The sequence below is a fragment of the Diadema antillarum genome, unplaced genomic scaffold (genome assembly GCF_040938485.1).
Source record: "Diadema antillarum isolate AM-2024a unplaced genomic scaffold, OU_Dant_1.0 seq00001666_RagTag, whole genome shotgun sequence".
Classification (NCBI taxonomy): Eukaryota; Metazoa; Echinodermata; class Echinoidea; order Diadematoida; family Diadematidae; genus Diadema; species Diadema antillarum.
The window spans coordinates 57,910-72,040 of record NW_027272364.1 but is presented as its reverse complement, the minus strand read 5'-3'; the positions used below and the strand labels follow the sequence as shown (position 1 = coordinate 72,040).

Below are 14,131 nucleotides of genomic sequence, written 5' to 3'. Positions count from 1 at the left end.
CTCGTCAGGCCACGCACAATATATGCTCTCCACGCTGACGTCTTGTTTATCAATGGCAGTTGTTATCGCTCTGACGTATACTGACGGAAGCAGTTCTTTTACAAGCAATTCATTCCATTTTGCCGGTACGTCTGTTTGGTCTGGACCAGGCCACTTGATCGCCCGGCGGTCACTCTGAATTCCGAAAAAACCGTGCAAGTGAACGGGTAACCCAGTGCGACTCTCTTCTCCTGGAGGAAGTGGTAAGAAACAGAAGACTCTTCCAAAAGATCTGTCATGTTGATCTTCCATGATACTGACAGGAACGGCAATGGCCGTCCATGGCAATAGATTCTGCTCAGCTGCCATATCGGAAAGTTCTCAACTCATACCGCCTCCTGCGATGTGGTGGCAAACAATCCAACGAGTAGTTTTCGACCCTTCTACCTTTTCTGAACATATCTTGACATCATAGGACATATGAAGGTCTTCGCGATCTGCCATACTTCTCGAGCAATACTCAACCAGCTGCTGTGTGAAGTGATCTTGCTCAATCGGTAATTCTTCATTGAACGTCACATTTGCCTTCACACGGACAATGAAACGGGAACTCTGATCAGCCGGTCTCTTCATAACTTCAACCTCTTTCAGTGAACGAAGGAAGAGCATCACTACATCCGCGTCGACAAGGAAAGCGTCAAGGAGATCGTCCATCTTTTTTTTTCATCAGTATAAACTTTGTTAGAAAGTTCACTCTCAGTCTCACGGAGCGGGAATCTGAACAACGTCCCATCGAATTGTCCGTCACACAACCCGTCTTCGACATCGTCGAAAATTTGCCGATACGGTCGGAACTGGTCCTTGCATGCACGAAAGGTGTTTTGGTCCTCTGAGCTTTGCAAGTGAAATCGGAATCCTGTCTGGGGGAGACGATCAATATTTCTAAAGTGTTTCGCCAATGGATCCAAGTAGGCTATTCTACGGTCACTCATGATGCTTGGGAGATCTGCGAAGAAAATGAAAGCTTCCATGAGACACCACGTACACAAATATATTAAAGAAGTTAAGGTTGATCAAGAATAATAACTATGACTAAAAAGTGTGTACGATATATATGAACATGCTTTGAATACTGTCTTTAGACAAAATGTACGTATTAGCTCAACGAATGGACAGAATTGAGATATTGTGCATTACTCGAATACTGTTCATTCTTCAGCAAATTAACGGAATTTGTACCTGTGATATGGTAGACGGAGTTGAAACCGATGCCAAATCTGCCGACCTTGAGAGGGTCTTTCTCTTTGTTGCTGCGGGCTGGCTTCTGTATTCCCGCCCAGTCTTTTGGCTTGAATTTGGCATCGTTATATGCGTAGAGAGCGGGACCCTGGTACTGTGCCAAGGATTCACTGAAGAGCGTTTGCGTTCCATACTGTCTGACATCGTAGAGAAATTTAACCCTCTTGGCACCAGCATCTTCCGCATTTTGAAGAATTTCCTTTCACAAGCAAGCAAACAAACGAACAAACAAACAACATACCATAATGGCAGTCCGTCTCCGTAAAAAAAATAAAAATTAAAGTACAGTGTATTGGTTTACATTCCTTGTATCAAAATTGATGCTGCTGGTCTCTGATCAAATCTAGTGTCTTGGTATCAAAATTTACTGTACTTAACGTCTTAATGTATGGTAAACGTCGTGCCTCCACAACATGAACAGCATATTCGTCTGACAAATCACAAAGCAAACCTAGAAATACATCAAGCATATTCATCAATCGGTCCCATTTTATTTGTCTTATCCTTCTTCCGTCATTTGTTTTCGATGGCAGCCTCCTTTGTCTTAGCGCTGCTCTTCTCTCACAGTTTTCGTTAAATAGTTGCGTTTATAATGTTCTTGATCAAACTTCGGTGTGTCTGAGCTCATAATGCCTGTCTTGTATCTTGTTTGTTTGTTAGTCTCGTTTCTGTTGGATCTATACACTATATTTAGTTGTATCAGCGCCATAAACAATACAAATTTACGTATATATTTATGTTTCATGTGGCTATCTGTTTAAGCAATACGAACTGGGTTTGGTGACCACATTTTTTTTTTGTATGTACATTGTATATTGTAACTAGTGGGACCCTCAATCTATACAAGCTCTCCAAGCTTCACTTTTCAGTGGGTCCAGAATCTCCATCGTCCCATTCATTTATCACTAAAAGGCCTACTTCTGCAAAACCCATCAAAAATATAATGTACCCCTTTTTTCTTGATTACTTACGTTAATATTTCTTTACTTCCATGTACATTGCGTGTATATGTTATTTATTATGTTGAGATTAAGAAAATAGAAATGATCTTGAACGAACATCATACCCCATACGTTACCAGCTACCCATATTTACATCTCAGTAAAAAGACGGGTATCGGGGAGTAAACATCTTTAATAAGGCTGTAAACGTCTGGAAGGATATGAACTCGGGACATGGTAAAATGGCAACATCTACAATCATTAATTACTTGGATATTAGAACATACTAACAATATTGACGGTGGATTCATGAGTGGCATTTTCTCTTTCATTTTTTCTTCAAGTTTCCGCATGTCATGTGAATTTGTTATAGATGACGAGTTGGAGGAAATGTTTGTAGTTTTCCGTGTCTTTACTATACTTGCTACACTTCCGTCGTTGAATGTAAAACAATAAAATCGTCTTCAAAACAATTAATGTAAGACGCAAAATATGGGCTGTTCATTGTTCACCTAAAAGATGACCATCGCCACCAGTTATTTGTGGACTGAGGTGGTTGATGAGACTAATCTGGGCCCAGAAGTCTTCACTACAGTGAGGGCAGAAGAAGTTGCTGCAGAAGAATTCTCATAAATATAAGTGACGGCTATGTTTATGCTTTTAATATACGTAAACTTACCTTAAAGATCTGACCATCGCTGTAATCGCGCAGAATTTTCTTCAGATACGTTACGAGCGGGGGCACTGTTACACCAAACTCGTCTGCGCAGATTGGATAAAAAAGAAAAGAAAAGAAAAACAGACAAGTCTAGACGCAAACAAGACTTTGCAGCTTGGTTGTGAACTCACATCCTTATGGACATGCCTCGCCCGGACAAACACTGACTCAGCAATTTCTTTTGCCAGCGTTTGTATTAAGCATAATAATACCTTATACACACAGCAACATTGAAATGTTGTAATTGTGTTTTCATCATCAAAAACACACAGAAAAGAGGAAAAGGTCATACTTGTATATTGACCCGTACAAGGTATTTACCCAAAATAAGCAAGAGTATTGGTAACGGCAATATAAAAGAAAGTACATGGTCATAAAAAGCAATGAATTCACATCTCGATTCGTTTTAGAATGCATGCCTGTCTCTTTGAGTGCCCTGTCAACGATATTGTAGTTTAAGGCAACTGTATTCTTTTAAATGGCACATTGGTTAGCGAAGCTTAAAAGAAAAGAAATATGAGGGAACTTTGTAATTAAATACCAGCTTGATTTTTTTTTTAGTCATTACACCAATGTCACTGCTCCTGTCATCTTCTTGCTCAATCACTCTGGGTTCAATGAGACTCCCCGATTTTCCACTTGACAATTCTCTCATGTATCATCATGGTTACTTATTCACGTGTCATTACAAGCGAAGAACAGATTCTCGGGTGATAACCTGCTTATTATTCCGAAGTTTTTCACGCACTCACATACAACTTAGCTTCACTCCTTTCATTTGCCCCTAAAATCGCTAGTAATGAAACAGTTGTGTTTTGTTTTTAATCACACTGCTCTACTGTGATCACTCCTCTGATCTAGAGTAATGTGACAGCTCCCAAACTTGATTAATCTTTATGTTACCTTATTCCTGATGAACACTTACCACTTCACGGCATTGTTTCGACAGCGTTATTAGTATTATACATTATTCATATATCCTGTCTGAGAGTACTTAAAGCTCCTGCTTATTTGTATCATTGCTTTATATAAAGTTTAAAAGTAAAATTGTAACAATTGTTTGAAGTTTGTGTACATATGATTTTACAGGCATATTGTTACATAGTCATTGTCTTTAATATAGACATGGTTGATATAGGTACATCTGATTGTATGTATCGTGATTCTCTTCGCAATCACTTTGTTTGTTTTTTTCTCGTAAATATATAAAAAGTAGTTATTTAGATAATATTTGCTATATATAATTACCCATTTTGGTACCCCTGGCAGACTGCCAGATACTGTTGTAGGGTTTTTTTCCCCCATTAATTCTTCCCGCATATTCCAGACATTGTATATTTTTCTAGTTCTGTATACGCTGACTCTAGTTTCAAGTAAATAATTTAGACGCTGCACTCTTTATCACATACACTCAAGATGAATGCACACGCACGCACGCTCAGGGCACATGCACACACAGACACCTGCACTTGCACTCAAACCTCTTCCCACAACCCTTCAGTTTCTACTCATACCCCCACACCGACAATGATCCCTCATGGTATGATCTTTGATAATCAAAGTTTGAATGACTCCGAAAGTAGTTATTACACAACTGCCAAGATTAATGCACAGATAAAACAAAATAAATTTCAATCATTTTTTGATTTGTTTAACCTCCTTCACATCAATGCCAGAAGTTTAAATAAGAATTTTGATTCTATAGAATCATTTCTTTCCTCTTTACAAAATGTTCAATTCAGTATAATTGGCATATCAGAAACTTGGCTTAATACAAATTCACCACCAATATTTAATTTAGAGTATTATCGAATGTATCGTTCTGATCGTTACTTAGGCAAGGGAGGTGGGGTTGCTTTCTACATTAAAGATAATATTGATATAAATGTCAGGCATGACTTACATATCGAGGGTACGGAAGATACTTTTGTTGAAATTGTGAACAGTAAAGTAAAAAAATATATTATAGTTAATATATATAGGTGCCCAAGAAATGACATTGATTGGTTTTTTAGAAAGTTTTGATCAAATTCTGAGTATTATTTCTCAGGAAAAGAAAGACACTTTTATAATGGGAAATTTTAATATTAATCTTTTAAATAATTCTGATAATCATACAACGCAGTTGTTAAGTTTATTGGCAACTTATTTATTTCAAGCAGATATCAACAACCCAACAAGAATTTCTAGTACATCAAAAACCCTTATTGATAACATATTTTCAAATGTAATAAACACAGAATTCACAAATGGTATATTTTATTATGATATATCATATCATTTGCCTGTTTTTACCATCAACAATAGTTCTTTGCAACCAAAACAATATTTTGAAAATAAAAAATCTCAAATGTATTACAAGGAAACAGAAAATAACATAAATTCTTTGATGTTTGATTTAGTGCAGGAAGAATGGGGCGATGTATTTGATGAAAGCAATGCTGATACTGCTTATGAAAAATTTATCAGCAGATTATTGTATTATTATCAGAAAAACATTCCTTTGGTTAAACGGAAACCTTTAAAGAAAAATAGACAACCCTGGATTACAAAATGTATTATGCGGTCTATATCAACCCGTAATAAGTTATATAAGCAAGCAATAAAGAATCAAAGTAATAACTCATTCATGAAATACCGGAAATATAGAAATCAATTAACATCAGTAATAAGATTGTCCCGAAAATTGTATTATTCAACTAATAAAGAAAAAATAAGGATAATCTTTTTTCATTGTGGAAAACTGTCAATGCTCTTATGGGAAAGACGGTAAAAGAAACTACCAACTCTATCATCATTGACAATGAGGAAATTACAGATTTTACCACATTTATTGCCAATTCATTTAATGATTATTTTATAAATATTGGTCCTAGTTTAGCATCTAATATGAATTCATGTAATACACATTTTACTGATTATTTACCCAATCCTTGTGAAAATTCATTATTTCTCACGCCTACCAATGATCATGAAATAATCAATGTTGTTCAGAATATGTAAACAATTAAATCGAGTGGGCATGATGGTCTTAGTGTTCATTTATTGAAACAAATAATTTTTTACTTTGCAAGCCCCCTAACTCACGTATTTAATATGTCTCTTTCAACAGGCATTTTTCCGAACTCATTCAAACTTGCAAAAGTTATTCCCATTCATAAAAAAGATGACTTTAAATTAATGAGTAATTTTAGACCAATTTCATTATTACCAAGTATATCCAAAGTTCTTGAAAAAATTGTGTATAAAAGGTTACATCAGTTTTTACAAACCAATAATTTATTGATACCCAGTCAATTTGGAATTAGAAGTGGATATTCTACTGATTATGCAATCGCTCACATGTGTGATAAAATAATTGAAGCTTTTGCTGATAAGAAGCATGTTATAGGTATATACATGGATTTGTCGAAAGCATTCGACACCATCGACCATGAAGTATTGATACATAAACTTAATACGTATGGAGTACGAGGTCACGCTGTGCTCTGGTTTATAAATTATTTGCAAAACCGTCAACAGTATGTTAGTTTTCAGTCTTATGAATCACAGAAATTTGATATTAAATGTGGGGTACCTCAAGGCTCCATTTTAGGGCCTTTGTTGTTTAACATAATATATAAATGATATCATAGGTTTTTCTCCATCTTTGAATTTTATACTTTTTGCTGATGATACATCTATTATTACATCAGATCATGATATAGGGACCCTTGTTAATCGTTTGAACACTGAATTATTGAATATATTGAATTGGTTTAAATCAAACAAGTTATCTTTGAATGTTAATTAGACAAATTTTGTTTATTTTAGAAAACCCTACTCACAGGATCTTAATATCAACATATCAATTGATGGGTTTTCTCTTTGCGAGAAACAGGTTATTAGATTTTTAGGCATTACAATCGATTCTCATTTGACATGGAACGAACATATATCCTGTCTACAAAGGACCCTATCAAGAAATATTGGCGTACTCTGGAAGTTGAAAGATCTCTTATCAGAACGATCCCTGATTATTTTATATAATTCTTTAATTTTGCCTCATATATTGTATTCAAATATTGTAAGGGGAAATTGTAGTATTACTAAACTGAATTCATTGTATTTACTCCAAAAGCGTGCTATTCGTATTATTACTAATTCCACATATATTTATCTCATACAGATCCTTTATTTCATCGTTTGCATACTTTGAAGCTTCAGGACATCCACATTTTACAAACAGGTATATTCATGTACAAGTATGCAACAAATCAACTTCCCTCTTTATTTCATAATATTTTTCACTTAAATTCGAATATACACACATATCCAACTCGCCGTTCGACAGATGTTCACCTTGTAAACCCCAAAACTGTTTTAGCTCAGAAATCAATTAGACATTACGGCCCCGATGTCTGGAATAACCTACCTGATCAATTAAAGCAGCGTACTTCACTTTTTTCCTTTAAAGCTCATTTTAAAAAGTATTTATTATTGAAATATGTTTCCAGTTAGTAGTCTTTGATCAATGTATTTTTTCTTTCTTTTTTTTTCTGAAGTCTCAGTAAGCCCTGATCCATGCAAAGTGTTTTTTTTTTCATTCCCTCCCGTTCCTTTCTTTGATAATGATATTGCATATATTCAGTAAAGCGTATACCTTACCCCAAAATAGGCATGCTACAGCCTTTATTCTCTCATGCACTGTCACCTGCACACACGACGCACTGTCACTCGCACACACCTACACTTTTATTGTCTACTATACCATGCAGTAATCAATGGTGCTGCGTGTTGTCTTTTTTTCTCGTTTGAAAGCGCCAAGTCACTATTTTTCTTTTCTTTTTTTCTGTAGCAAAATGTGCTTCGTGTATTAAGATTAATAGTTTTATGAGTACATACATAATTGGTGTTGTATTTACATTTGTATCACATATTCAGATAGGGCCTCATCCACGTTAAGCTCTGCTTATGATGACGGTCCCCTGTATTGATTTCTCCTTTGTTATTAGATACAGTATGCCTTAATAATTATGTTATTTAGATTCATAATTATGCCACTTCAGACTGAATGTTGTTACGCAAATGATTTTTCTTTGTATTGATTTGTACGTATCTGTATCATTTTGTTTTCATTTGGAATTGTATTCGGAGAAAGAAAATGCAGAAATAAATCAAACAAACAAACAAACAAAAGTTTACTCACGGTCGGAATCATCAAGTTCTTGGTCCTGAATAGGCAGTTAGAAGGAGAGAGAATAACAAGTGACTGATGAAGAGGGCATTTATGATAAAAGAGTCATTGAAGATCACGTCGTATGAGGCTTGTAACGTTCATTAATGTAACATCAAAATACAACTGCATTCAATTAAAAGAAATCCTCAATTTGATTAGTTTGGGGCCGTATATGTGTGTCTTTTTCATTTAGCTTTGAATGTGTGTTTACAATTGAGCATGCTATAAGCAGGGAGGTTTTTTTTACACCTCCCTGCTATGAGTGAGTGTGTTCAGGTAGTAATGAGTAAAAGTATGGGTGGGTAGTGAATTGTGGCAAGGGGTGATATAGGAGGTTATGGATGTGCTGGGGCGAGGGCATGGGGATGTTTGGACTTGGAAATTGGGGGAGGGGAACAATGACAGACGTCTCTCTGGCAATGGGTGGATTGAAAGAGGGAGGGGAGAAGCATATAGGTTTTTTGGTGTCGTTGCTGTAGGATAGTTGTAGAGGTATAAATTGTTATGAAAAGTAGGTAGGGAGAATTGTTTGGGGATGGGTTGCTAGTTTTATATATTACATACTTAGGTATGGTTAGTAACGTTACATTTATACTTTAAGCAAATTTACATATTTGCTTTTACACTGTAGGCCTACTACTAAATCATCATCTATTCATTTCAGGTCAAAATCATGTTACAACATGTTCATTCTTCCCAGATTTTGTACACTCAGCAAAATATGAAAGAAAAAGAAAGTTAACACTTTTTCCTGTTCATTTTTTTCATAGAAGATTTTGATGAAAATCAATGTATTATATACCATGTTAAAGGTAATTTGATAGGCTATGAAACCAGTATGTCAATTTAAAGGGAATTCTACCCCTGAGTGAACATGTTCGTTTTTGTCCTCCAAGGTACAAATGTAAAAATTGCAAATATTGACATGTTGTCTTTCATTTTGAAATGCCCTTAAAGACAACAATGATAACAAAAGACCACTTTAATACAATGAGAGACCTGAATGAAACAGCAAAAATAAGTCTTCGTTCTCATTATAACCTCAAACAAAATCAAAGCGGGAACCAAAGGAAAAAATAAGAATTTTCTGCCAACTCGAACTTCAAATGGCATAGGAAGTAAGGGCACAAAGATGATTAAATGAACAGAATATCTGTATTTCATTTTTTATTTAGTAATTAAAGAATTCATGACACAAATCTAAGAACCAAATACTATTTACAATTCTCATTCCATTTGAATTTGGATTTGACAGAAGACTCTTCATTTTCCTCCAATATTTTAGCCTTTATTGATCTTTTGAGCTTCAAAGATATTATAGAGATCATAGTCTTACTGTTGCAATTTAAGTAATGTTTTATTATTGCGTTAAATTCGTCTTTTGTTCTTATTGTTACAGGGAAGAGCACTAACAAATGAATGACATCTTGTTAATTGTTACTATTTTAACTTTTATGCATTTGATGAGGAAAGTAAAGGTGTTCAGTCATGCGTTAAGTTTCCCTTTATATTGACCTACCAGGTTGATAACCAAATAAAACACTGTTCACTTTAATTAACTTTAAGCCAAATGTTCTATGAGAGATATAAACTTGAAAAAGTGTTTACTTTCTTCTTCTTCTTTTTTTTTGCTGAGTGTAGAAAAGAATGGAAAAGAATGAATACAATTAAAAAAATATTGGAGTTGACAAGGTAACTAAAAGGACATGGTTAGTAATGTTATAAAAAAGGACATGATAAAATAAAATCAGTGTCTTGTGACAAAAATTTTGCGAAAATGAAAGTTACTATAAACAATTACCGCATCATGACACATGTTCCAGCAAATTTTTTTAGCAGTTTGACTGATAATTTTTTTTTTTAGCTAGACCATCACCACCACCACCACCAAAAAAAAAAAAAAAAAAAAATGGATAGCAACGTTATGGTTAGTATACGTTACAATAAACTCGTCCAGAGTAACTCCGGAGGTCATTTCGCCTTTTTGTAATTTATAAAATATCACATGCTCTTTTGAATATTTAAATGTATTTATTCTTTCATTTACAGGGAAGATATCACAGGATCCCTCTGTAATTTGCATTTAAGTGAATTTAATTGTCTCCAGTCCTACATGTTATATACAGCTGAAATAATGATTTGAGATAGCAAGAAAAAAGATAAAAAATAATTTCTAATGAATTTGAAAGACCTTAATGTTTTCTGAACAGCTATGGCATTAGATGATACCTAAATCAAAGATTAACACAAAGAGGCACATTTCTTTTTTTGATGTCATGTCCTCCTATACTTATAAAGGAATCGTTCACTTCCATTTTTTTATGTTGGTAATTTTGCTGTACTATCTTCTTTTCATTTGTTTCAACGACAAAATGAAATATTTCAGTCATTACTTGTTGTTTTGTTGTTGTTTTTATTTCCTAGTGCAGAAATACTACATATGTACAATGCACAGTAATACCAATTTGATTGCAGTTTTTATTTCATGTATTGCTATTAAAGATGGAAGTGAATGAATAGTACTGGAAAAAAATGTGTGCATAACTTTTCGAAAGTCCGCAGACGTGGAAATATGTCCATGGAATATAATGGTTGTGCTTCTTATTTCTCCGTCATGGCCCAGCCTATTATTGAAGGGACTATCACACACTGGTATAGAGCCCACTATCAGTGATTTCGAGTATACAAACAAGTGAAATACGAAGACGCAACTTACCGACAGACATAAAATAGGTATCATTTCGTTTGTATTGCCTGTTGATTTTTGTTAATGGCTTTTATTCGAAGCCAAGTTTGTTTGCAGATTGATTGTTTCCTCGACTTGATACGATATTCATGACCCACTGAATAATTCAGTTGGTTTCTTCGACCAATGAAATCGCTCGATTCGCCCATCTCCCTTAGTGCCAAACGAGCATGTAAGAATGCTGGATAAGTGCCAATTTACATCGATGTAAACTTTGTCACCTTATAGACCCTATACATTTTACATTATGGTAAAGGCTCAAATTGGAAGACATGCAGGTCTGTTGTCCAGGAGGCTAGATAGGTGCTATTTAAGAATATTGATGTAACTCTGTCATAAAATTATATCTGTAATATATTGCACATAACAATCGGATGGCGTGATACGGTATCCATGCTATTTCAAGGTTATTCAATGCTCAAGCAGGCATCTTGTTGCATTTGTGACACCAAAACTTTCCAAGGGTGTCATTTTCTCGATCATTGCTTAGGAATAGGCCTACCGGAGACATCACGCTGTTAATTCCTGTTTCAGAAAAGCAATTATCTAGTATTCTGGACACTCAACGTATATCTTAAAACATCATTCATATACTTACTTGTATATCTTCCTATTTTAGCTCTCTCTTTAGGCCTATATGTAAAAGATTACAGAGTTATACATCAGTATAGACTGGTACCTATATTGTGCATTCCTGGCACGTGTCTACCAATTCTAGCCCTCAACATTTATATGTGAAAGAGGTGTGATAGGATGACAGAGCTGTTACCTGTTAGAGCAGTAATTACATGGAAAGAGGAGCATAATGTAAGCGATGGGTCGTAGCGCGAGACTAGTCCAGTAACCAATAGGCTCCAATTCTGTAGCCCTCTTCATGAATATTAAAGCCAAAACATAGATCTCGGAAGAGCTCTGATTCATCTTCTCCGGCGAACCATTTCGGCTGATATTTTGCATTTTTGTCCTTACTCAACTGAAATAGTGTTATTACAGCGTTATTTCACACAGTTCCTATGCATATATAACGTGTTCATTTGAGAGTAATAATCGATAGTTCTGCTTGCATACGAGAATTACGGTTTAGCTGACTGTCGTACGATCGACCTCCAAATTCCCCGTCGCCAAAAATAGATTGGTGGTGCATATCCCGTTTTATAGGCGCTCATCAATGCATGCGCGACATGTTGTCATAGCATTTTGGCCAGGCAATGTCAGAGCCTTATCAAAGGGATAGTATAGTTTTTCGTTGATATTGGGATTCAGATTTAACTTCAGATAATTAGAACCACTTATTTAAAATACCAAAGAGCAAACAATTCTAAGAGGAATCGCAAATATATTTGTTGAAAGTCGGTTTTGAAATGGCTGAAATATCCAACAACAGCGCAAAACAAAGTGGTCCCAATAATAGGTGGGTTTCGCCTTTTATTAGGACCTCTTTGCTCTTGGATATCTCAGCTTATTCAAAACCGATTTTCATCAAATGATTTTTTTTTAATTACTTTTAGAATTGTATTCTCATTGATATTTCATAAAAGATTATATTATCATTTCAAGTGGTTTCTATTATCTCGGAAAAAGTTAAAATCTGAATCCTTATCTCAACCAAAACTATACCATCCCTTTAATGTACTGCAGTTTGAGGTGTCGAAGTGCATGAATGTCGGACAAAAATCAAGTAACAAGTTGATAATAACCCAGCTGATTAAGATCAAAGTTCCTCGTTTGAAAGCTCCCTGAAATGGATCTATTTAAGATTCACACCGACACTCAACGTAAATCAATGTACCATCAGAGCTGAGAATGATTTTATTCTTGCTTTATGCAGTTTGCCTTATTCCTGATTCGCAGTCACTTATAGAATTTAGTTTGAAAAAAAAGGAAATAATTATACTTCGCGCAATGTTCGATAGTAATTATACTAAGGCATTTGATACATGTTTGCTGCATGTATATGACGGTAATTTATTACATTTCTTCTCCCCTCATAACTGTAATATCAAAAAGTAAGATCAGGGGCTTTTTCCCATACACCCTTTGGATGGGCGCAAATTGAAAAAGGGCCATATGACTGATGGAAACGCGCACCATCGCACTTTGAACAATCAGAAATCTATATTATTATTACTATATGCTGTATGTTATTCATGGAATTTGCAATAGCAATACAAACTCAACGTTAAGATAATAATTATGTCAGTTAAATGTTCACGTAGATATAAGTCCTGTGAGATTTCACTTCATGTTTGATATTGGAGTTGGAGTTTGGATGTAATGATCTAAGAGCCTCTTGAAAGACTGTGCGGTGAGATTGAAGTTCCTACGCTTTGCTGAACGGGGCACTCCAAGATCCAAACTGTTTTCTCCTCTGACCTCTTTGGTTTGAACAGTTCGGTCTGTATACGTGCTTACTTACACCCGTCCATTCATTCCATTTTCTATTTTTCAAAATAAGGATATTTACACCCTTATGGCGGTAACAACATGAAATGTTGAACTTTGAACGTTGATCAGTAAAATGTCATTTCATCATTTTTTTTCCCTGATAAAAAGTGTTTCTTTTACGAGTTGGCCAGCTCTGAGCTTGAGCACATGACACAAACTGACGTTAATGTAGATTTGTAACCGGAAAGAACAAATAATTATAGAGACGTTACGCATTGCCGTTTAGCTCATATACGTATTGAAAATTAATTAGGAACGTGATAGCTTCATGTAAGAGGATAATTTCCAGTTGCTTATCATAATCACTTCCTTCAAAGTTCTATGAAAACTTACCATGATTGGAAGCGTTGCCGGACGGCTTCAAAGCAAGCTTGTTATGAAGCTACGAGAGAGAAGAAAACCCTGATTCAGTATATTGACCGAATTCCTCTAAAAGACTGCGATTCTGTCGAGTATGTTTTTTTTTTCCCCCATGTACACCAACCAGTCTCCCTCTCTATTCTGTCTCTGATGTAGTCCTGATGATCCTCGCCTATGATCGAAAGGTTTGATATAACGCGGAGTCACTCCACAGCTCTGACACGAGCTTAACTATTCATATCTATAGTTTTCTCCCCAAATTTGTTCATACTTGCAAGGGATCTCGTATATACGCAAACGAATTCCCACAGGTGCAGTTTGACATGGGAAGCGAAACATATTCGACGGAGTGGGTTTAAAGATGCACTAAACCGGCAATACTCGGCAGAAAACTGGAAGATTCCTCGTCCCATTCGATCACATGA

General features: G+C 35.4%; 1 protein-coding gene across 1 annotated transcript; it reads right to left on the bottom strand.

Moving 5' to 3' along the window:
- Positions 1 to 360: 360 nt before the first annotated feature.
- On the bottom strand, positions 361 to 14,131 carry LOC139711522 (sacsin-like). The gene is given in 6 exon segments (XM_071623399.1): positions 361 to 699; positions 702 to 985; positions 1,219 to 1,477; positions 2,899 to 2,981; positions 8,126 to 8,150; positions 13,680 to 14,131. Coding segments are annotated over 6 exon segments (993 nt in total). The 5' UTR covers positions 13,683 to 14,131.